We start from the raw sequence: 24,630 nt of genomic DNA, 5'->3' as shown, positions 1-24,630 counted from the left end.
GGCCTCACTGGTGTTGTAAAGACCAAGTGGTAGTATAGTGGTAGTAAATTAATAGCGTTAGTGGTACTATAGTAGTAGTAGTAGTATAGTGGTAGTAAATGAATAGCAGAAGTGGTGCTATAGTGGTAGTGATCGTATAGTGGTACTGTAGTGGTAGTGAATGAATAGTGATAGTTGCACTATTGTGATTATATAGTGGTATTATAGTGGTAGTGAATGAATAGCGGAAGTGATTGTATAGTGGTAGTAAATGAATAGCATCAGTGGCACTATAGTGATTATATAGTGGTACTATAGTGGAAGTAAATGAGTAGTGGTAGTATAGTGGTAGTATAGTGATAGTATATTGGTAGTAAATTAATAGTGATAGTGGTAGTAAATGAATAGTGGTAGTATAGTAAATTAATAGTGATAGTGGTAGTAAATGAATAGTGGTAGTATAGTAAATTAATAGTGATAGTGTTAGTTTAGTGATATTATATTGGTAGTAAATTAATCAAATCGAAGTTTATTTGTCACGTGCACTGAATAAAACAGGTGTAGATCTTACAGTGAAATGCTTACTTACAGGCTCTAACCCAGGGGTGTCAAACTCATTCCACGGAGGGCCTAGTGTCTGCAGGTTTTTGGTTTTTCCTTTCAATAAAGCCCTAGACAACCAGGTGTGGGGAGTTCCTAACTAATTAGTGATGTTAATTCATCAATCAAGTACAAGGGAGGAGCGAAAACCCGCAGACACTCGGCCCTCCGTGGAATGAGTTTGACACCTGTGTCTAACCAATAGTGCAAAAAAGGTGTTAGGTGAACAATAGGTAGGTAAAGAAATAAAACAACAGTAAAAAGACAGGCTATATACAGTAGTGAGGCTATAAAAGTAGCGAGGCTACATACAGACACCGGTTAGTCAGGCTGATTGAGGTAGTATGTACATGTAGATATGGTTAAAGTGACTATGCATATATGATGGACAGAGAGTAGCAGTAGCGTAAAAGAGGGGTTGGCGGGTGGCGGGACACAATGCAGATAGCCCGGTTAGCCAATGTGCTGGAGCACTGGTTGGTCGGCCCAATTTGAGGTAGTATGTACATGAATGTATAGTTAAAGTGACTATGCATATATGATAAACGGAGAGTAGCAGCAGCGTAAAAAGAGGGGTTGGGGGGGCACACAATGCAAATAGTCCGGGTAACCATTTAATTACCTGTTCAGGAGTCTTATGGCTTGGGTGTAAAAACTGTTGAGAAGCCTTTTGGTCCTAGACTTGGCCCTCCGGTACCGCTTGTCATGCGGTAGTAGAGAGAACAGTCTATGACTGGGGTGGCTGGGGTCTTTGACAGTTTTTAGGGCCTTCCTCTGACACCACCTGGTGTAGAGGTCCTGGATGGCAGGCAGCTTAGCCCCAGTGATGTACTGTGCCATATGCACTACTACTCTGTAGTGCCTTGCCGTCAGAGGCCGAGCAATTGCCGTACCAGGCAGTGATGCAACCAGCCAGGATGCTCTCGATGTTGCAGCTGTAGAACCTTTTGACAATCTCAGGACCAATGCCAAATCTTTTTAGTTTCCTCAGGGAGAATAGGCTTTGTCGTGCCCTCTTCATGACTGTCTTGGTGTGTTTGGACCATTCTAGTTTGTTGGTGATGTGGACACCAAGGAACTTGAAGCGCTCAACCTGCTCCACTACAGCCCCGTCGATGAGAATGGGGGTGTGCTCGGTCCTCCTTTTCCTGTAGTCCACAATCATCTTCTTAGTCTTGGTTATGTTGAGGGATAGGTTGTTATTCTGGCACCACACGGCCAGGTCTCTGACCTCCTCCCTATAGGCTGTCTCGTCGCTGTCTGTGATCAGGCCTACCACTGTTGTGTCGTCTGCAAACTTAATGATGGTGTTTGAGTCGTGCCTGGCCATGCAGTCGTGGGTGAACAGGGAGTACAGGAGGGGACTGAGCACGCACCCCTGTGGAGCTCCAGTGTTGCTACCTACCCTTACCACCTGGGGGCGGCCCGTCAGTAAGTCCAGGATCCAGAGGGAGGTGTTTAGTCCCAGGATCCTTAGCTTAGTGATAAGCTTTGAGGGTACTATGGTGTTGAACGCTGAGCTGTAGTCAATGAATAGCATTCTCACATTAGTGCTCCTTTTGTCCAGGTGGGAAAGGGCAGTGTGGAGTGCAATAGAGATTGCATCATCTGTTGTTCTGTTTGGGCGGTATGCAAATTGGAGTTGGTCTAGGGTTTCTGGGATAATGGTGTTGATGTGAGCCATTACCAACCTTTCAAAGCACTTCATGGCTACGGACGTGAGTGCCGGTTGCTTTTGTGTTCTTGGGCACAGGGACTATGGTGGTCTGCTTGAAACATGTTGGTATTACAGACTCAATCAGGGACATGTTGAAAATGTCAGTGAAGACACCTGCCAGTTGGTCAGCACATGCCCGGAGCACACCTCCTGGTAATCCGTCTGGCCCTGCAGCCTTGTGTATGTTGACCTGTTTAAACGTCTTACTCACGTCGGCTACGGAGAGCGTGATCACACAGACGTTCGGAACAGCTGATGCTCTCATGCATGCCTCAGTGTTGCTTGCCTCGAAGCGAGCATAGAAGTGATTTAGCTCGTCTGGTAGGCTCGCGTCACTGGGTAGCTTGCAGTGGTGCTTCCCTTTGTAGTCTGTAATAGTTTGCAAGCCCTGCCACATAAGACGGCGTCGGATCCGGTGTAGTATGATTCAATCTTAGCCCTGTATAGACGCTTTGCCTGTTTGATGGTTCGTTGCAGGGCATAGTAGGATTTCTTGTAAGCTTCCGGGTTAGAGTCCCGCACCTTGATAGCGGCAGCTCTACCCTTTAACTCAGTGCGAATGTTGCCTGTAATCCATGGCTTCTGGTTGGGGTATGTACATACAGTCACTGTGGGGACGACGTCCTCGATGCACTTATTGATAAAGCCAGTGACTGATGTGGTGTAATCCTCAATGCCATCGGAAGAATCCCGTAACATATTCCAGTCTGTGAAAGCAAAACAGTCCTGTAGTTTAGCATCTGCTTCATCTGACCACTTTTTAATAGACCGAGTCACTGGTGCTTCCTGCTTTAATTTTTCCTTGTAAGCAGGAACCAGGAGGATAGAGTTGTGGTCGGATTTACCAAATGGAGGGCGAAGGAGAGCTTTGTTTGCGTCTCGGTGTGTGGAGTACAGGTGATCTAGAATTTTTTTCCCCTCGGGTTGCACATTTGACATGTTGATAGAAATTTGGTAGAACTGATTTAAATTTCCCTGCATTAAAGTCTTCGGTCACTAGGAGCGCCGCCACAGGGTGAGTGGTTTCCTGTTTGCTCATTTCCTTATACAGCTGTCTTAGTGCCAGCATCTGTCTGTGGTGGTAAATAGACAGCCACAAAAAGTACATCTGAAAACTCTCTAGGCAAGTAGTGTGCCCTGCAATTTATCACAATATACTCTACTTCAGGCGAGCAAACTCTAGAGACTTTCTTACATTTCCTGCACCAGCTGTTGTTTACAAATATGCACAGACCACCCCCCACCCCCTCGTCTTACCAGAGTGTGCTGATCTATCTTGCCTGTGCAGCATGTATCCCGCTAGCTGAATATGAATGTTTTCATTCAGCCACGATTCCGTGAAACATAAGATATTACAGTTTTTGATGTCCCGTTGGTAGGATATTCGTGATCGTACCTCGTCTAGTTTATTGTCCAATGATTGCACGTTGGAGAGTAGTATTGACGGTAACGGCAGCTTTCCCAGTCGCCTTTTCCGGGTCCTGACCAGGCATCCGTCTCTTTGTCCTCTGTACCTGCGTCGCTTCCTCTTGCAAATAGCGGGGATGTCGGTCCTGTGGGGTGTTTGGAGAATGTCTTGTTGTAGAAAAAATCTTTGTCTAATCCGAGGTGAGTGATCGCTGTCCTTATATCCAGAAGCTCTTTTTTACCATAAGATACGGTGGCAGAAACATTATGTACAAAATAAGTTACAAATAACGCAAAAAAAAACACATAATAGCACAGTTGGTTGGCCGCCCGTAAAACTGCTGCCATTTCTTCCGGCGCCATTTAGTTGAATAGGTGATGTTAATTTACAGCTTCAGGCTGCATGGCCAGCCTCATTTCACATCTACAGTGATGTGCAATGTTTGGTTTCAGTTCCACAGCTGAACATGACGGCTCCCCAGCTGAACATGACGGCTCCACAGCTGAATATGACGGCTCCCCAGCTGAACATGACGGCACCACAGCTGAATATGACGGCTCCACAGCTGAACATGACGGCTCCCCAGCTGAACATGACGGCTCCACAGCTGAATATGACGGCTCCCCAGCTGAACATGACGGCTCCACAGCTGAATATGACGGCTCCCCAGCTGAACATGACGGCTCCACAGCTGAATATGACGGCTCCACAGCTGAACATGACGGCTCCACAGCTGAATATGACGGCTCCACAGCTGAATATGACGGCTCCCCAGCTGAACATGACGGCTCCACAGCTGAATATGACGGCTCCCCAGCTGAACATGACGGCTCCACAGCTGAATATGACGGCTCCACAGCTGAACATGACGGCTCCACAGCTGAACATGACGGCTCCCCAGCTGAACAGGACGGCTCCCCAGCTGAACAGGACGGCTCCCCAGCTGAACAGGACGGCTCCCCAGCTGAACAGGACGGCTCCCCAGCTGAACAGGACGGCTCCCCAGCTGAACAGGACGGCTCCCCAGCTGAACAGGACGGCTCCCCAGCTGAACAGGACGGCTCCACAGCTGAACATGACGGCTCCACAGCTGAACATGACGGCACCACAGCTGAACATGACGGCACCACAGCTGAACATGACGGCACCACAGCTGAACATGACGGCACCACAGCTGAATATGACGGCACCACAGCTGAATATGACGGCTCCCCGGCTGAATATGACGGCTCCACAGCTGAATATGACGGCACCACAGCTGAATATGACGGCTCCACAGCTGAATATGACGGCACCACAGCTGAATATGACGGCACCACAGCTGAATATGACGGCACCACAGCTGAATATGACGGCACCACAGCTGAATATGACGGCACCACAGCTGAATATGACGGCACCACAGCTGAATATGACGGCACCACAGCTGAATATGACGGCACCACAGCTGAATATGACGGCTCCACAGCTGAATATGACGGCACCACAGCTGAATATGACGGCACCACAGCTGAATATGACGGCACCACAGCTGAATATGACGGCACCACAGCTGAATATGACGGCTCCACAGCTGAATATGACGGCTCCACAGCTGAATATGACGGCACCACAGCTGAATATGACGGCACCACAGCTGAATATGACGGCACCACAGCTGAATATGACGGCACCACAGCTGAATATGACGGCTCCCCAGCTGAATATGACGGCTCCCCAGCTGAATATGACGGCACCACAGCTGAATATGACGGCACCACAGCTGAATATGACGGCACCACAGCTGAATATGACGGCACCACAGCTGAATATGACGGCTCCCCAGCTGAATATGACGGCACCACAGCTGAATATGACGGCACCACAGCTGAATATGACGGCTCCCCAGCTGAATATGACGGCTCCCCAGCTGAATATGACGGCTCCACAGCTGAATATGACGGCTCCACAGCTGAATATGACGGCACCACAGCTGAATATGGGTCGTAGAAGAGTCGACTTGAGTAACTGGGATATGTGTTTGTTTTTCCCTACTAAACAACATAGGCCTAGTTGAATGTACTGTCTGTAAGTCACTCTGGATAAGAGTGTCTGATTAACACTTTAGCCTACTCTGAATGAACATAAAGGCAAGCTTTAAGAGACCTATAGCCTATAGGATTTATTAGAGGCCGGATGGAATCATGGCAGTGAAGAGGGTTTCCTAATAAGACTGGTGGTGCATCTGTCAGCCATTACCCCAGCACGGCTTCGACGTGTGTTTGTGTGAACACTGTATGTGTGTGTGAACACTGTATGTGTGTGTGAACACTGTATGTGTGTGTGAACACTGTATGTGTGTGTGAACACTATGTGTGTGTGAACACTGTGTGTGTGTGAACACTGTGTGCATGCGTGCGTGTTTGCATGTGTTAGAGAGAGCGTTGTACTCTTACCACTATGTCTATCCACACACAGCCCAACTCCTCTGACCAGACCCACTGTCCACTTTCACCATTCTGTACACACAGCCCGCAGGACCTCAGATGGGAAGATGGGGCGAAGGTAGTAGGGTGTGTTTTGGTGCAGATAACACGTACCTAGCTAGTGTTGTCCATGGACAACATTTGGCCCCGTAGAATTACATAAAGAACACTTCATTGAATAAGATCTCTATGTTGGACCCACCCAAAGTGAACGCTCTCAGGAAAAGCTGCAGAAGTGGTTTTTATGAGGGGTCACAAGTCAGATCTAGTGTAAATCTGGGGCAACACCTCAGTGGGAGAGCTTTGAAGACATGCTTCTGCTTTATAAGAATAAGTCAGTGTGACTTCAGGCGGATACCAGGGTGTGTTTTGGTACACACATAACACGTTGCTACTTGCTTTGCTCGTTTACTTGAACATGGAAAAGGCTTGACTATGTGATCTAAAGACCCTCAGACTGCACTTTAGCGTTATCTATTGATTAGATAAGCCAGCGAGGCGAACACCATACGCAGTGTCATTATATTAATACAGTCTGAATCAGGTTGTTTCGTGCAGGGCTGGAACAAAAGCCTGCCCACACACTCCTATAGTTCTGAAGAACCCTTCCCCTAAAGGCTGTGGTTGCTTGGCTGTGTTCCAAATGGCCTGTAGGCTGAGCCCTATGGGCCCTGGTCAAAAGTAGTGCACGATATACTGAATAGAGTGCCATTTGGGATATAACCTTTGACCCTTGGGGCCACATGCTGCCAGTGTTTCTCTTCTTGGCCACGGGGGGGCAGCACTTTCCCATAGCCCAGACCAGGCAGAGGCAAGGCAGGCACTAGGTAGGCAGGCAGGCACAGCTGGTAAGTGGCAGACACGGGGTGGTTTTATGGGGCATCTCCCCACTCCCACATGGCATGGCAGTGGGGAGGCTGTTTGAAGTTGGGCCTGGTTCACCTCAGGGTGTGAAGGGAGAGAGGGAGAGATGGAGGAAGGGAGAGAGAGAGCGAGGGAGGGAGGTTGTCCATTGTTTGGCAGCACTGCCGAGCCGAGCCAAACGTCTGGAGCACAGCATGGGAAAGCACAGTGTGTGTGGAGTGTCTGGCACTATGGGCAATATGGTGGCTGCAGTAAGGAAGAGGCTGCGTAGTTGAATCAGATCAGAAGACTTATGAGAAAGCCAGTGCCATGGAAGACTTCATTAAATACGTTGTATAGCCTAGATTAGACCCAGCCTTCTTTGTTGTGAGTTTTTAATAAAAAGCTAATTTATCTAGTTTGTTGATGAGATGTGAGAGAGGGGTTTGGATACGAGGTGGTTTGTGGACGATCTCCAGCGGAGCTTAGCTTGAGGACGACGACTAGTCTAGACAGCGCCCATGACATCATTTGTTAAACATCATCACACTAGCTAGCTACTGTTGGTTTGGTGAGAGTGACACACACCCAGTCCGCACACACAACCACTCCTGCCTCTCTTGACCCCATGCAATTGTTATGAAGACTGTGTAGTGGCACCTTTGTGGCTGTGTGTGTGTCATGTCTGCTGTTATATGATTAGGCTAACCTCTCTCTATCTCCACCTCTCTCTATCTCCACCTCTCTCTATCTCCACCTCTCTCTCTCTCCACCTCTCTCTCTCTCCACCTCTCTCTCCCTCCACCTCTCTCTCCCTCCACCTCTCTCTCCCTCCACCTCTCTCTCCCTCCACCTCTCTCTCCCTCCACCTCTCTCTCCCCTCTGTCTCTCGTCAGACACAGATCCTCGTCAGTTGGAGAAGCAGGAGCAGCAGCAGCCCACATATGTTGCCCTCAGCTACATCAACAGGTGAGCAGGCTACTAGCCTAACCTATCCTTAACAAAAATATGAATGCAACAATTTCAAAGATTTTGCTGAGTTACAGTTCATTAAAAGAAAATCAGTCAATTTAAATAAATAAATTAGGCCCTAATCTATGGATTTTACGTGACTGGGCAGGAGCGCAGCCATGGGTAGGCCCACCCAATGGACCCAGGGCCAGCCAATCAGAATGAGTTTTTCCCCACAAAAGGGCTTTATTACAGACAGAAATACTCCTGATGAATACTATTTGTTCAGTGTATATATCAATCAGACCTTGAACCATGTCTCAAAGGATCATGGTCATGAAATCCCTAATGGTATTCTTATGGTTCAGTGTAAACTGTCCTAACTCTGGCCAGAAAAGGCATGAATGACCAAATGTCATGAGTAAACAGTAGATGAAACAGTTACTTATGTCAGTATGACCGTTTGGAGGTTTGAGGTCTAAGTCCATGCAACAGTAGAGGCGTGACAGAGGTAAGAACATGCCTTCAGTTCACTCAACAGCTCGTCTGAAATGTCACCAATGGTGCTATCCAATAGGATCCTTTTCTATGGCACAACTGGTTGGTACGTTGTCAAGAAGGGCGGCCACGTGTGTTTGTGATCAGAATACCTCTGGTTGGAGCCCAGTAAGGGGACAGGGACAGTGGAGGAAGAAAAGCTTTTAGCAGCGAACTGACGTCGGTTTCATAGGGCCATGCACTTCAGCTTCCGAGGGAATCTGGTGTGTGTGTCTCTTAGTTCCACTAGCAACTTCCATCTAGCAGCAGTCAGCCTCATCTGGTGGATAAGTCCGTTTAATTGTGTTAGCGTTGGGTAATAGGATGTTATATAGCCCTGGGTCCTACATTACTAGACCAAGATGACATTTCAATCTCATCCCAGTTCTCCATTCAATCACCATATCAAAGAGGTTTAAAAGGGCTGAGGCACTCTGAGGCAGCAGTGTAACTGTATAATAGAGGGGCCAGCTACCGCTGTCTGTCTCCCTGTCTTTAGACACACATCTTGATGTGGTTTCAGCTTTCATCTGTTCATTTCACTTCTGCTTTAACAGTGTCTGTGTGAACATTTCATTTTTATGACTTACGTTTACAGAATACTTTACAATGTAACCATGTTTGGTCAGAGATATAGGCCTTCTGTTAAACATGAAGTTTGGTCAGAGATATAGGCCTTCTGTTAAACATGAAGTTTGGTCAGAGATATAGGCCTTCTGTTAAACATGAAGTTTGGTCAGAGATACAGGCCTTCTGTTAAACATGAAGTTTGGTCAGAGATATAGGCCTTCTGTTAAACATGAAGTTTGGTCAGAGATACAGGCCTTCTGTTAAACATGAAGTTTGGTCAGAGATATAGGCCTTCTGTTAAACATGAAGTTTGGTCAGAGATATAGGCCTTCTGTTAAACATGAAGTTTGGTCAGAGATACAGGCCTTCTGTTAAACATGAAGTTTGGTCAGAGATACAGGCCTTCTGTTAAACATGAAGTTTGGTCAGAGATATAGGCCTTCTGTTAAACATGAAGTTTGGTCAGAGATATAGGCCTTCTGTTAAACATGAAGTTTGGTCAGAGATATAGGCCTTCTGTTAAACATGAAGTTTGGTCAGAGATATAGGCCTTCTGTTAAACATGAAGTTTGGTCAGAGATATAGGCCTTCTGTTAAACATGAAGTTTGGTCAGAGATATAGGCCTTCTGTTAAACATGAAGTTTGGTCAGAGATATAGGCCTTCTGTTAAACATGGGAGTGGTTTCAATGAATGATAGACTCAGAGCATATGTTGTACAGTGACTTCAGCGATATAAGTTTGTAACGGAGGAAGTTCTGTGAACAACCACGCTGGGATGATGATACTAACCTTGCCTAAGATCTGACTTATGTTAACTCCCTGAGCTAATAGCTAGGCTTTAGCCCAGCAGGCTAGCACAGCCTTGTGGCGTGCAAACCGAGTCGGTCATATAGGACGTGTGGTTGTGTGTCCTCATCCCTCTCTCTCTGGACCCTCCCTTGCCCCAGGTTTATGACAGAGGCAGCGCGTCGGGAGCAGCCTGAGAGGCTGAAGAGGAAGGTGCACCCCAAGCTGTCTCAGTCTCTGACGGGCAGTCTGCCTCGTAGCAGTAACGTCTCCACTCCTCCCAGACGCAGCAGTGGGAACCTCACCCCGCCTGTCACTCCTCCCATCACACCCTCCTCCTCCTTCCGTAGCAGCACTCCTACAGGTAGGTTACCGTGACAACAGAGTACAGCACCGTCATCTAGGAGGCAGGCGTCAGTAGTTTGGAATATGGATTATGTCACTTCATTGTCCCATATTTTGGTTTGGATCAGGAAATGCCTCTTAAGTTTCAGGAGAGGACATGGAGGTAATTCAGGGAAGATGGGTGCTGTAATGTCTCACAGTAGGGTCCTTAGAGAAGCATAGAGGGTTGACTCTCACAGTCAGTTGGTATAGTCATACACAGGGAAGGTACAGGGCTTATTTAATCAGAATCTCATCATTTTAAGTTGCCATGGTATTTGCTTACTTGTGTTCTTTGTTTGTGTCTTTCCCATGTTGCCACTTAGTGAGATATGCTGGGTTTTTCTCTCCTAGTTGCTGCCCCTTGTCTCTTTGGTTCTTGTGGTTGTGGAGCCAAATCTTATTTTGCATTGCCTTAACCCTGGGACCTTGTGAAACGGGCTAAATTCTTTCCCACAAAACAGCATTTTTTCCAGTTTCTCCACAAACTTGGGCTCAGTAACAAGGCAACAGTAGAACCCTGTGGGAACCCAACAGCCAGAACACATGTGGACGGCTTGAGTCTGAATCTGTCTCGGCACATCAGCCAGTCCCAAACCCTTGAGGCTAGGATGCCCAAGCCAGTCATAGGATACGTCCCAAATGGCAGTCTACTATAGTGCACTATGGGCCCTGGTCAAAACTAGTGCATTATATAGGGAATAAGGTACCATTTGGGACTCAGCCTTAGTCATTAACTGTGCTTGAATCAGAGCAGAGTACTGGAGCTGCTGAAATAGGAGTATTACTCTAATTGTTTATGGACGGCAGTAGGCACGTTTTATGACAAATCGTATTCTGATGGGTGTTGTGCACGTACCTGTGTCTGTATGTGTTTCTCCCCTTCAGGCAGTGAGTATGATGAAGAGGAGGTGGACTATGAGGAGTCAGACAGTGGTGAGTCCTGGACCACAGAGAGTGCCATCAGCTCAGAGTCTATCCTCAGCTCCATGTGTATGAATGGAGGAGAGGAGAAACCCTTCGCCTGCCCTGTGCCTGGCTGCAAGAAGAGATACAAGGTGGGCCAACCACACTCAGTCCATGAATCAATACCATGTGTAAATGCTCTGACATGTGATCAGATGATTGCAACCAGATAATACAAGACGCATGTTATTACCGAGTGTAAATGGGGTCTCATATCCTCTCCCTTGCACTGCCCCATGAATAGAGCCAGGGCTATTCCTGACCACGTGACATGTCCAGGAAAAACCTCAAACAGCTTTTAACTAGAGCCCTGAGTTAAACTAAGAGCTGGAGTGTTTATTCATCAGGTCATGTGGTCAGGAAAGTATCCTGTCTCTACCTACCTGTCTGTAATATTGGCTAGATACAGAGTCTATGCTTTCTGTTTGAGTGACTGCTTCTCATAAGACTCCAAATGAAAACCATCATTTACCCAAGATGTTGGTTTGGTCCTAAACAGACCAAGGCTCTGCATGCAGATAAAGCAACACCTCACGGCACAACGCCTCCCCTATTTGACCCAGATAGTTTGTGTGTATCTACTTATATATAGGCCACGTCTGCCTTTTGTAAATTGATGTAGTTCTGTCCTTGAGCTGTTCTTGTCTATTAATGTTCTGTATTATGTCATGTTTTGTGTGGACCTCAGGAAGAGTAGCAGCTGCTATGTGATGTCTATATAACATCCCAGTTCAAACGGACGTCAAACACCTCCATGGGGTTCCTGCTGTTGAGGAAACACAGTTTTACAGGATGTCAACATCTTGAAATGCATACATCCACGTCCACTGCAGTGATTTAGGGAGTTTTTACAGGATGTTCCATTCCCATCTGGTTTGGCTGTGTGTCCGGGAGAAATGGAGCTCAGCTTGAGAAAATGGAATTGCTGACGTGAATGACAGGATTATGGCTGATGACACAGTTAGTAGTAGACTCTAGACCGCGTGTCAAACTCATTCCACGGAGGGCCGAGTGTCTGAGGGTTTTCCCTCCACCCTTGTCCTCCCCCCACCTGATTGTCTAGGTCTTATTTGAAAGGAAAAAAATAACACCTGCAGACACCCCTGCTGTACAAGAAACATGATATATAGTTAGTAGTGTACTCTAGGCTGTACAAGAAACATGATATATAGTGGACTCTAGGCTGTACAAGAAACATGATATATAGTTAGTAGTGTACTCTAGGCTGTACAAGAAACATGATATATAGTTAGTAGTGTACTCTAGGCTGTACAAGAAACATGATATATAGTGGACTCTAGGCTGTACAAGAAACATGATATATAGTTAGTAGTGTACTCTAGGCTGTACAAGAAACATGATATATAGTTAGTAGACTCTAGGCTGTACAAGAAACATGATATATAGTTAGTAGTGGACTCTAGGCTGTACAAGAAACATGATATATAGTTAGTAGTGGACTCTAGGCTGTACAAGAAACATGATATATAGTTAGTAGTAGACTCTAGGCTGTACAAGAAACATGATATATAGTTAGTAGACTCTAGGCTGTACAAGAAACATGATATATAGTTAGTAGTAGACTAGGCTGTACAAGAAACATGATATATAGTTAGTAGTAGACTAGGCTGTACAAGAAACATGATATATAGTTAGTAGTAGACTCTAGGCTGTACAAGAAACATGATATATAGTTAGTAGTAGACTAGGCTGTACAAGAAACATGATATATAGTTAGTAGTAGACTCTAGGCTGTACAAGAAACATGATATATAGTTAGTAGTAGACTCTAGGCTGTACAAGAAACATGATATATAGTTAGTAGTAGACTCTAGGCTGTACAAGAAACATGATATATAGTTAGTAGACTCTAGGCTGTACAAGAAACATGATATATAGTTAGTAGTAGACTCTAGGCTGTACAAGAAACATGATATATAGTTAGTAGTGGACTCTAGGCTGTACAAGAAACATGATATATAGTTAGTAGTGTACTCTAGGCTGTACAAGAAACATGATATATAGTTAGTAGTGGACTCTAGGCTGTACAAGAAACATGATATATAGTTAGTAGTGGACTCTAGGCTGTACAAGAAACATGATATATAGTTAGTAGTGGACTCTAGGCTGTACAAGAAACATGATATATAGTTAGTAGTGTACTCTAGGCTGTACAAGAAACATGATATATAGTTAGTAGTGTACTCTAGGCTGTACAAGAAACATGATATATAGTTAGTAGTGGACTCTAGACTGTACAAGAAACATGATATATAGTTAGTAGACTCTAGGCTGTACAAGAAACATGATATATAGTTAGTAGTGGACTCTAGGCTGTACAAGAAACATGATATATAGTTAGTAGTGGACTCTAGGCTGTACAAGAAACATGATATATAGTTAGTAGTGGACTCTAGGCTGTACAAGAAACATGATATATAGTTAGTAGTGGACTCTAGGCTGTACAAGAAACATGATATATAGTTAGTAGTGTACTCTAGGCTGTACAAGAAACATGATATATAGTTAGTAGTGGACTCTAGGCTGTACAAGAAACATGATATATAGTTAGTAGTGGACTCTAGGCTGTACAAGAAACATGATATATAGTTAGTAGTAGACTCTAGGCTGTACAAGAAACATGATATATAGTGGACTCTAGGCTGTACAAGAAACATGATATATAGTTAGTAGTAGACTCTAGGCTGTACAAGAAACATGATATATAGTTAGTAGACTCTAGGCTGTACAAGAAACATGATATATAGTTAGTAGTAGACTCTAGGCTGTACAAGAAACATGATATATAGTTAGTAGTAGACTCTAGGCTGTACAAGAAACATGATATATAGTTAGTAGTGTACTCTAGGCTGTACAAGAAACATGATATATAGTTAATAGTAGACTATAGGCTGTACAAGAAACATGATATATAGTGGACTCTAGGCTGTACAAGAAACATGATATATAGTTAGTAGACTCTAGGCTGTACAAGAAACATGATATATAGTTAGTAGTAGACTCTAGGCTGTACAAGAAACATGATATATAGTTAGTAGTAGACTCTAGGCTGTACAAGAAACATGATATATAGTTAGTAGTGTACTCTAGGCTGTACAAGAAACATGATATATAGTTAGTAGTAGACTCTAGGCTGTACAAGAAACATGATATATAGTGGACTCTAGGCTGTACAAGAAACATGATATATAGTTAGTAGTGGACTCTAGGCTGTACAAGAAACATGATATATAGTTAGTAGTAGACTCTAGACTGTACAAGAAACATGATATATAGTTAGTAGACTCTAGGCTGTACAAGAAACATGATATATAGTTAGTAGTGTACTCTAGGCTGTACAATAAACATGATATATAGTTAGTAGTGTACTCTAGGCTGTACAAGAAACATGATATATAGTTAGTAGTAGACTCTAGGCTGTACAAGAAACATGATATATAGTTAGTAGTAGACTCTAGGCTGTACAAGAAACATGATATATAGTTAGTAGTAGACTCTAGGCTGTACAAGAAACATGATATATAGTTAGTAGTGGACTCTAGGCTGTACAAGAAACATGATATATAGTTAGTAGTGTACTCTAGGCTGTACAAGAAACATGATATATAGTTAGTAGTGGACTCTAGGCTGTACAAGAAACATGATATATAGTTAGTAGTAGACTCTAGGCTGTACAAGAAACATGATATATAGTTAGTAGACTCTAGGCTGTACAAGAAACATGATATATAGTTAGTAGACTCTAGGCTGTACAAGAAACATGATATATAGTTAGTAGTAGACTCTAGGCTGTACAAGAAACATGATATATAGTTAGTAGTGTACTCTAGGCTGTACAAGAAACATGATATATAGTTAGTAGTAGACTCTAGGCTGTACAAGAAACATGATATATAGTTAGTAGTGTACTCTAGGCTGTACAAGAAACATGATATATAGTTAGTAGTAGACTCTAGGCTGTACAAGAAACATGATATATAGTTAGTAGTAGACTCTAGGCTGTACAAGAAACATGATATATAGTTAGTAGTGTACTCTAGGCTGTACAAGAAACATGATATATAGTTAGTAGTGTACTCTAGGCTGTACAAGAAACATGATATATAGTTAGTAGTAGACTCTAGGCTGTACAAGAAACATGATATATAGTTAGTAGTGTACTCTAGGCTGTACAAGAAACATGATATATAGTTAGTAGTAGACTCTAGGCTGTACAAGAAACATGATATATAGTTAGTAGTGTACTCTAGGCTGTACAAGAAACATGATATATAGTTAGTAGTGGACTCTAGGCTGTACAAGAAACATGATATATAGTTAGTAGTGGACTCTAGGCTGTACAAGAAACATGATATATAGTTAGTAGTGTACTCTAGGCTGTACAAGAAACATGATATATAGTTAGTAGTAGACTAGGCTGTACAAGAAACATGATATATAGTTAGTAGTGTACTCTAGGCTGTACAAGAAACATGATATATAGTTAGTAGTAGACTCTAGGCTGTACAAGAAACATGATATATAGTTAGTAGTAGACTCTAGGCTGTACAAGAAACATGATATATAGTTAGTAGTGGACTCTAGGCTGTACAAGAAACATGATATATAGTTAGTAGTGTACTCTAGGCTGTACAAGAAACATGATATATAGTTAGTAGTGGACTCTAGGCTGTACAAGAAACATGATATATAGTTAGTAGTGGACTCTAGGCTGTACAAGAAACATGATATATAGTTAGTAGTAGACTCTAGGCTGTACAAGAAACATGATATATAGTTAGTAGACTCTAGGCTGTACAAGAAACATGATATATAGTTAGTAGTAGACTCTAGGCTGTACAAGAAACATGATATATAGTTAGTAGTAGACTCTAGGCTGTACAAGAAACATGATATATAGTTAGTAGTGTACTCTAGGCTGTACAAGAAACATGATATATAGTTAGTAGTAGACTCTAGGCTGTACAAGAAACATGATATATAGTGGACTCTAGGCTGTACAAGAAACATGATATATAGTTAGTAGTGGACTCTAGGCTGTACAAGAAACATGATATATAGTTAGTAGTAGACTCTAGACTGTACAAGAAACATGATATATAGTTAGTAGACTCTAGGCTGTACAAGAAACATGATATATAGTTAGTAGTGTACTCTAGGCTGTACAATAAACATGATATATAGTTAGTAGTGTACTCTAGGCTGTACAAGAAACATGATATATAGTTAGTAGTAGACTCTAGGCTGTACAAGAAACATGATATATAGTTAGTAGTAGACTCTAGGCTGTACAAGAAACATGATATATAGTTAGTAGTAGACTCTAGGCTGTACAAGAAACATGATATATAGTTAGTAGTGGACTCTAGGCTGTACAAGAAACATGATATATAGTTAGTAGTGTACTCTAGGCTGTACAAGAAACATGATATATAGTTAGTAGTGGACTCTAGGCTGTACAAGAAACATGATATATAGTTAGTAGTGGACTCTAGGCTGTACAAGAAACATGATATATAGTTAGTAGACTCTAGGCTGTACAAGAAACATGATATATAGTTAGTAGACTCTAGGCTGTACAAGAAACATGATATATAGTTAGTAGACTCTAGGCTGTACAAGAAACATGATATATAGTTAGTAGTAGACTCTAGGCTGTACAAGAAACATGATATATAGTTAGTAGTGTACTCTAGGCTGTACAAGAAACATGATATATAGTTAGTAGTAGACTAGGCTGTACAAGAAACATGATATATAGTTAGTAGTGTACTCTAGGCTGTACAAGAAACATGATATATAGTTAGTAGTAGACTCTAGGCTGTACAAGAAACATGATATATAGTTAGTAGTAGACTCTAGGCTGTACAAGAAACATGATATATAGTTAGTAGTGTACTCTAGGCTGTACAAGAAACATGATATATAGTTAGTAGTGTACTCTAGGCTGTACAAGAAACATGATATATAGTTAGTAGTAGACTCTAGGCTGTACAAGAAACATGATATATAGTTAGTAGTGTACTCTAGGCTGTACAAGAAACATGATATATAGTTAGTAGTAGACTCTAGGCTGTACAAGAAACATGATATATAGTTAGTAGTGGACTCTAGGCTGTACAAGAAACATGATATATAGTTAGTAGTGGACTCTAGGCTGTACAAGAAACATGATATATAGTTAGTAGTGTACTCTAGGCTGTACAAGAAACATGATATATAGTTAGTAGTAGACTAGGCTGTACAAGAAACATGATATATAGTTAGTAGTGTACTCTAGGCTGTACAAGAAACATGATATATAGTTAGTAGTAGACTCTAGGCTGTACAAGAAACATGATATATAGTTAGTAGTAGACTCTAGGCTGTACAAGAAACATGATATATAGTTAGTAGTGGACTCTAGGCTGTACAAGAAACATGATATATAGTTAGTAGTGTACTCTAGGCTGTACAAGAAACATGATATATAGTTAGTAGTGGACTCTAGGCTGTACAAGAAACATGATATATAGTTAGTAGTAGACTCTAGGCTGTACAAGAAACATGATATATAGTTAGTAGTAGACTCTAGACTGTACAAGAAACATGATATATAGTTAGTAGTAGACTCTAGGCTGTACAAGAAACATGATATATAGTGGACTCTAGGCTGTACAAGAAACATGATATATAGTTAGTAGACTCTAGGCTGTACAAGAAACATGATATATAGTTAGTAGTAGACTCTAGGCTGTACAAGAAACATGATATATAGTTAGTAGTGTACTCTAGGCTGTACAAGAAACATGATATATAGTTAGTAGTGTACTCTAGGCTGTACAAGAAACATGATATATAGTTAGTAGTGTACTCTAGGCTGTACAAGAAACATGATATATAGTTAGTAGTAGACTCTAGGCTGTACAAGAAACATGATATATAGTGGACTCTAGGCTGTACAAGAAACATGATATATAGTTAGTAGTGGACTCTAGGCTGTACAAGAAACATGATATATAGTTAGTAGTGGACTCTAGGCTGTACAAGAAACATGATATATAGTTAGTAGTGTACTCTAGGCTGTACAAGAAACATGATATATAGTTAGTAGTGTACTCTAGGCTGTACAAGAAACATGATATATAGTTAGTAGTGTACTCTAGGCTGTACAAGAAACATGATATATAGTTAGTAGTGGACTCTAGGCTGTACAAGAAACATGATATATAGTTAGTAGTGTACTCTAGGCTGTACAATAAACATGATATATAGTTAGTAGTAGACTCTAGGCTGTACAAGAAACATGATATATAGTTAGTAGTAGACTCTAGACTGTACAAGAAACATGATATATAGTTAGTAGTAGACTCTAGGCTGTACAAGAAACATGATATATAGTGGACTCTAGGCTGTACAAGAAACATGATATATAGTTAGTAGTGGACTCTAGGCTGTACAAGAAACATGATATATAGTTAGTAGTAGACTCTAGGCTGTACAAGAAACATGATATATAGTGGACTCTAGGCTGTACAAGAAACATGATATATAGTTAGTAGTGGACTCTAGGCTGTACAAGAAACATGATATATAGTTAGTAGTAGACTCTAGACTGTACAAGAAACATGATATATAGTTAGTAGACTCTAGGCTGTACAAGAAACATGATATATAGTTAGTAGTGGACTCTAGGCTGTACAATAAACATGATATATAGTTAGTAGTGTACTCTAGGCTGTACAAGAAACATGATATATAGTTAGTAGTAGACTCTAGGCTGTACAAGAAACATGATATATAGTTAGTAGACTCTAGGCTGTACAAGAAACATGATATATAGTTAGTAGTAGACTCTAGGCTGTACAAGAAACATGATATATAGTTAGTAGTGTACTCTAGGCTGTACAAGAAACATGATATATACTTAGTAGTGTACTCTAGGCTGTACAAGAAACATGATATATAGTTAGTAGTGTACTCTAGGCTGTACAAGAAACATGATATATAGTTAGTAGTAGACTCTAGGCTGTACAAGAAACATGATATATAGTGGACTCTAGGCTGTACAAGAAACATGATATATAGTTAGTAGTGGACTCTAGGCTGTACAAGAAACATGATATATAGTTAGTAGTAGACTCTAGACTGTACAAGAAACATGATATATAGTTAGTAGACTCTAGGCTGTACAAGAAACATGATATATAGTTAGTAGTGTACTCTAGGCTGAACAATAAACATGATATATAGTTAGTAGTGTACTCTAGGCTGTACAAGAAACATGATATATAGTTAGTAGTAGACTCTAGGCTGTACAAGAAACATGATATATAGTTAGTAGACTCTAGGCTGTACAAGAAACATGATATATAGTTAGTAGTGTACTCTAGGCTGTACAAGAAACATGATATATAGTTAGTAGTGGACTCTAGGCTGTACAAGAAACATGATATATAGTTAGTAGTGTACTCTAGGCTGTACAAGAAACATGATATATAGTTAGTAGTGGACTCTAGGCTGTACAAGAAACATGATATATAGTTAGTAGTGGACTCTAGGCTGTACAAGAAACATGATATATAGTTAGTAGTGGACTCTAGGCTGTACAAGAAACATGATATATAGTTAGTAGTGGACTCTAGGCTGTACAAGAAACATGATATATAGTTAGTAGTGGACTCTAGGCTGTACAAGAAACATGATATATAGTTAGTAGTGGACTCTAGGCTGTACAAGAAACATGATATATAGTTAGTAGTGTACTCTAGGCTGTACAAGAAACATGATATATAGTTAGTAGTGGACTCTAGGCTGTACAAGAAACATGATATATAGTTAGTAGTGGACTCTAGGCTGTACAAGAAACATGATATATAGTTAGTAGTGGACTCTAGGCTGTACAAGAAACATGATATATAGTTAGTAGTGGACTCTAGGCTGTACAAGAAACATGATATATAGTTAGTAGTGGACTCTAGGCTGTACAAGAAACATGATATATAGTTAGTAGTGGACTCTAGGCTGTACAAGAAACATGATATATAGTTAGTAGTAGACTCTAGACTGTACAAGAAACATGATATATAGTTAGTAGTAGACTCTAGACTGTACAAGAAACATGATATATAGTTAGTAGTAGACTCTAGGCTGTACAATGAACATGATATATAGTTAGTAGTGGAATCTAGACTGTACAAGAAACATGATATATAGTTAGTAGTAGACTCTAGGCTGTACAATAAACATGATATATAGTTAGTGGACTCTAGGCTGTACAATAAACATGATATATAGTTAGTAGACTCTAGGCTGTACAATAAACATGATATATAGTTAGTAGTGGACTCTAGGCTGTACAAGAAACATGATATATAGTTAGTAGTGGACTCTAGGCTGTACAAGAAACATGATATATAGTTAGTAGTAGACTCTAGACTGTACAAGAAACATGATATATAGTTAGTAGTAGACTCTACCAGGGGTGTCAAACTCATTCCACGGAGGGCCTTGTGTCTGCAGGTTTTTGGTTTTTCCTTTCAATAAAGCCCTAGACAACCAGGTGTGGGGAGTTCCTAACTAATTAGTGATGTTAATTCATCAATCAAGTACAAGGGAGGAACGAAAACCCGCAGACACTCGGCCCTCCGTGGAATGAGTTTGACACCTGTGCTCTAGACTGTACAAGAAACATGATATATAGTTAGTAGTAGACTCTAGGCTGTACAATAAACATGATATATAGTTAGTAGTGGAATCTAGACTGTACAAGAAACATGATATATAGTTAGTAGTAGACTCTAGGCTGTACAAGAAACATGATATATACAGTACCAGTCAAAAATTTGGACACACCTACTCATTTAAGGGTTTTTCTTTAATTTTACTATTCTCTACATTGTAGAATAATAGTGGAAACATCAAAACTATCAAATAACACAAATGGAATCATGTAGTAGCCAAAAAAGTGTTAAACAAATCAAAATATATTTGAGATTCTTCAAAGTAGTCACCCTTTGCCTTGAATACAGCTTTGTACACTCTTGGCATTCTCTCAACCAGCTTAGTGGAACAGTATCAAATACATCAATCACATGGTTTCCAGGTGTTTGATGCCATTCCATTTCCTCCGTTCCAGCCATTATTATAAGCCGTCCTCTCCTCAGCAGCCTCCTATGAACTCAATATACTTTAAAATGAGTAAAACCATTTTGAAACTGCGTAGAAATTATATTGTACCTATATTCATACAGTATCTTGACTGTGTCCAGCTCACTGATAATCACTACATTCATACAGTATATTGACTGTGTCCAGCTCACTGATAATCACTATATTCATACAGTATCTTGACTGTGTCCAGCTCACTGATAATCACTACATTCATATACAGTATCTTGACTGTGTCCAGCTCACTGATAATCACTACATTCATATACAGTATCTTGACTGTGTCCAGCTCACTGATAATCACTCAAATGAAAGCTAGACAGTCGGGGGGGCATAAAAAATATAGGACAATTGTTTAGCAAATTTTTACAGAGAGGAAATATATTTTCAGTGCAGTCCCCGGAGAGTGTTGAAGACCGACTGCGGCCCCCGGGGCTAAATGAAACTGACAGCCCTGCTCTAGGCTGTACAGGAAGCACGCAGACATGAAGGACGTTGAGTTAGATCAGCTGACAGAAGACATCTGGACAAAGATTCTTGAATCCTTTGCGAGATGTAGAAATAATCAAGTATATTTTTATTCTATTCATTCACTAGGCTGTACAGTAAACATGCAAAGAGCTGTGTAGAGCGTTGAGTCAGGTTTAGTTGACTGAAGACATCTCTAGGTGAATCTAGGCTACTGTAGTGTGGTGAGACTCATGACTGTTATAGGAGACTGATCCAGTGTTCTCCAAATCCAGTTGAAGACCCTGATTGGTTGAATATTTGAATCAGATGTGTGTGAATCAGGGCTAGATCAAAGGGCCCTGTACACACCCAGTAGCACCCCAGGACTGGAGAACACTGGACTAATGCAAACGTAGCTTACTCTGCCCTCTCCCACTCTGTACTGTCCCCTTCCCCTCATTCAGAATGTGAACGGGATCAAGTACCACGCCAAGAACGGCCACCGGACACAGATCCGCGTCCGCAAGCCTTTCAAGTGCCGCTGTGGGAAGAGCTACAAGACGTCCCAGGGCCTGAGGCACCACACCATCAACTTCCACCCGCCCGTCTCCACCCACATCCACAAGATGCAGCAGTAGTACCGTCCCCACAGAAATAGAATCCCTTGAACATCATCCTGTTCTAGTGATTCTGTTTCTATGGACCCACCATCACCAGAAATGGCTGTGTCCCATTCCACACACACACTTTCCTTCTTCTTCCAGTACACTACTCTTTTATTGCATGCTTTAAAATTACCTTATTTGTATTTTTTTTTTTTTACATTTTTTGGAATGTATTTTCTTGACAGCTGTGTACTTTTTCACATTTGAGCGATCATGTGTCTTTTTGATAACGTGTTTGGCACATAGGACTTGCTGTTAAGATGATGATGCGTTTGAAAGCGAGCGTATTGCCACGTTCAAAACACCTCGGAACTCTCCGACTTCAGTGCAGGGATCTTTTTTCTTGTTTTTGTGACTGGGAATTCCGAACAGTCATCCAACTCGGAAACTCTGGCATCTTTCTAGAGCTCTGACTTTCCGACCTGAAAATCACTGACGACCTGTTTTTTCCCCCCGCGAGTTCCCAATTGTCTTGAAAGCACCATGAGTCAAGGTTCACAGCCATGCTTCTGGGCTGTGTTCGGCAGAGCAAAACCCGGTGGAACATTTACATACAGATATGTTGTGTACATTGCAACCTAATGAATTTGACTCGAGTGTTCAGGTAATGCTGTGTTTGAAAAGGGGCATGGGAGTGGTGAGGCCAGGGGAGAAAGCAAGCATCACCACCACACCATCACAAAACGGAGGCAAGAAAATCTGAATGTTTGTAAAAGATGACGATATATTCCTGAAGGATGTATAAACTTTCAAAATCAGGTGTAAAATAGTATTCCCTTTATATTTTTTTTGCCATGTTCTGAAAGTGTAGTTTTATGATTCACTTTGCTAGGATTTTCACTAAACTTGTTTTGTGTTTTAGAACTAAAAGACTCTCAGGTGACAATTCGCCACAGGCATTTCAGCACCACAATCCTGCCCATGTGTTCTGATAGGCTGCGTCCCAAACGGCGCCCTGGTCAAACAGAAGTAGTGCACTATATAGGGAGCCATTTGGGAAACACACAGTATTTTAGAATCAGCTGTAATGCTGTTCACTGGAATCTTGGGAGTCACAGGAGTCCCAGTTATCCAGAGCCCTTCAATTCTAGGGTGCTGATCAGTTATCTTCTTCGCCAAAGCCGTTTGAAGCATTTAAGCACTTTGTAGTAACCAGTTGCCAACAGAATTAGGATGGTTTTCGTTGCCAATAACTCTCTGCTGCTGCAGACACCAACCTGACATGTAGCAGTCACAGGAACTAGAGAGAGCCAGACCGGAAGTACTCAACTTTTCCAAGGAGTTTTACATTTGTTCAGATCTCCAGTGTTTCCTGTGGTGAGATTATGTATCTGGTTGCCTTGAATTGTAGACCACAAGATTGAGTTCCAATGCAGTAAGTATCTGTGTATAGCTTCATAGTGACTCTTCAGGAATGGCTAACTTGAACTAGAGTAGACATTCTTGTCAAAATAAAAGATGGCCAGATCTCACTTCTGGTCTATTTCTCCTCTTTTGTCCCTCTAGCCTCTTAATGTAGTCTTATAAAAGGTACTGTGTCATACTGGTGATCAGAGAGAGCAAGGGGCTAATCAACAACCCATCAAAACATCACCACTGCATGGAAATCAATGTCCTTATGGAACTACACGTTAAGTGTGCGTTCCAAATGGTAGCCTATTCACTCTAGTCCATAGGGCTCTGGTCAAAAGTAGTGCATTAAATGGGGAATAGGGTGCCATTTGGAATGCAGAATGCAGATGGTCATTGACAGTATTATACTGCCAGTACATACGGAGGGAAGTATTTGATATGTGTATAGTAAATGTATTGTCTCAAGTGCATTAAATTATATTTTCATATGTTTCTGGAGAATGATGACCCTTACTGTGTGTGTGTGTATTTATATTTATTTTACCCGTATTTAACTAGGCAAGTCCGTTAAGAACAAATAATTTACAATGATGGCCTACCGGGGAACAGTGGATTAACTGCCTTGTTCAGAGGCAGAACGACAGATTTTTACCTTGTCAGCTCAGGGATTCCATCTAGCAACCTTTTGGTTACTGGCCCAAAGCTCTAACCACTGGGCTACCTGCCAGCCCTACACTAACCACTAGGCTACCTGCCACCCCTACACTCTAACCACTAGACTACC

General features: G+C 41.8%; 1 protein-coding gene across 1 annotated transcript in view; it reads left to right on the top strand.

Moving 5' to 3' along the window:
- LOC129837909 (juxtaposed with another zinc finger protein 1-like) overlaps positions 1-24,338 on the top strand; it is a 51,501-nt gene extending 27,163 nt beyond the window's left edge. The window contains exons 2-5 of the mRNA XM_055904432.1: positions 7,909-7,981; positions 10,020-10,222; positions 11,131-11,300; positions 22,293-24,338. Coding sequence (XP_055760407.1) covers positions 7,909-7,981; positions 10,020-10,222; positions 11,131-11,300; positions 22,293-22,466 — 620 coding nt within the window. The 3' untranslated portion in view covers positions 22,467-24,338. The remainder of the gene's footprint in view (positions 1-7,908; positions 7,982-10,019; positions 10,223-11,130; positions 11,301-22,292) is intronic.
- Positions 24,339-24,630: the final 292 nt, after the last annotated feature.

The sequence above is a fragment of the Salvelinus fontinalis genome, chromosome 38, assembly GCF_029448725.1.
Source record: "Salvelinus fontinalis isolate EN_2023a chromosome 38, ASM2944872v1, whole genome shotgun sequence".
Lineage (NCBI taxonomy): Eukaryota > Metazoa > Chordata > Actinopteri > Salmoniformes > Salmonidae > Salvelinus > Salvelinus fontinalis.
The sequence above is the reverse complement of the archived record's forward strand: the minus strand, read 5'-3'. Positions and strand labels throughout refer to the sequence as shown.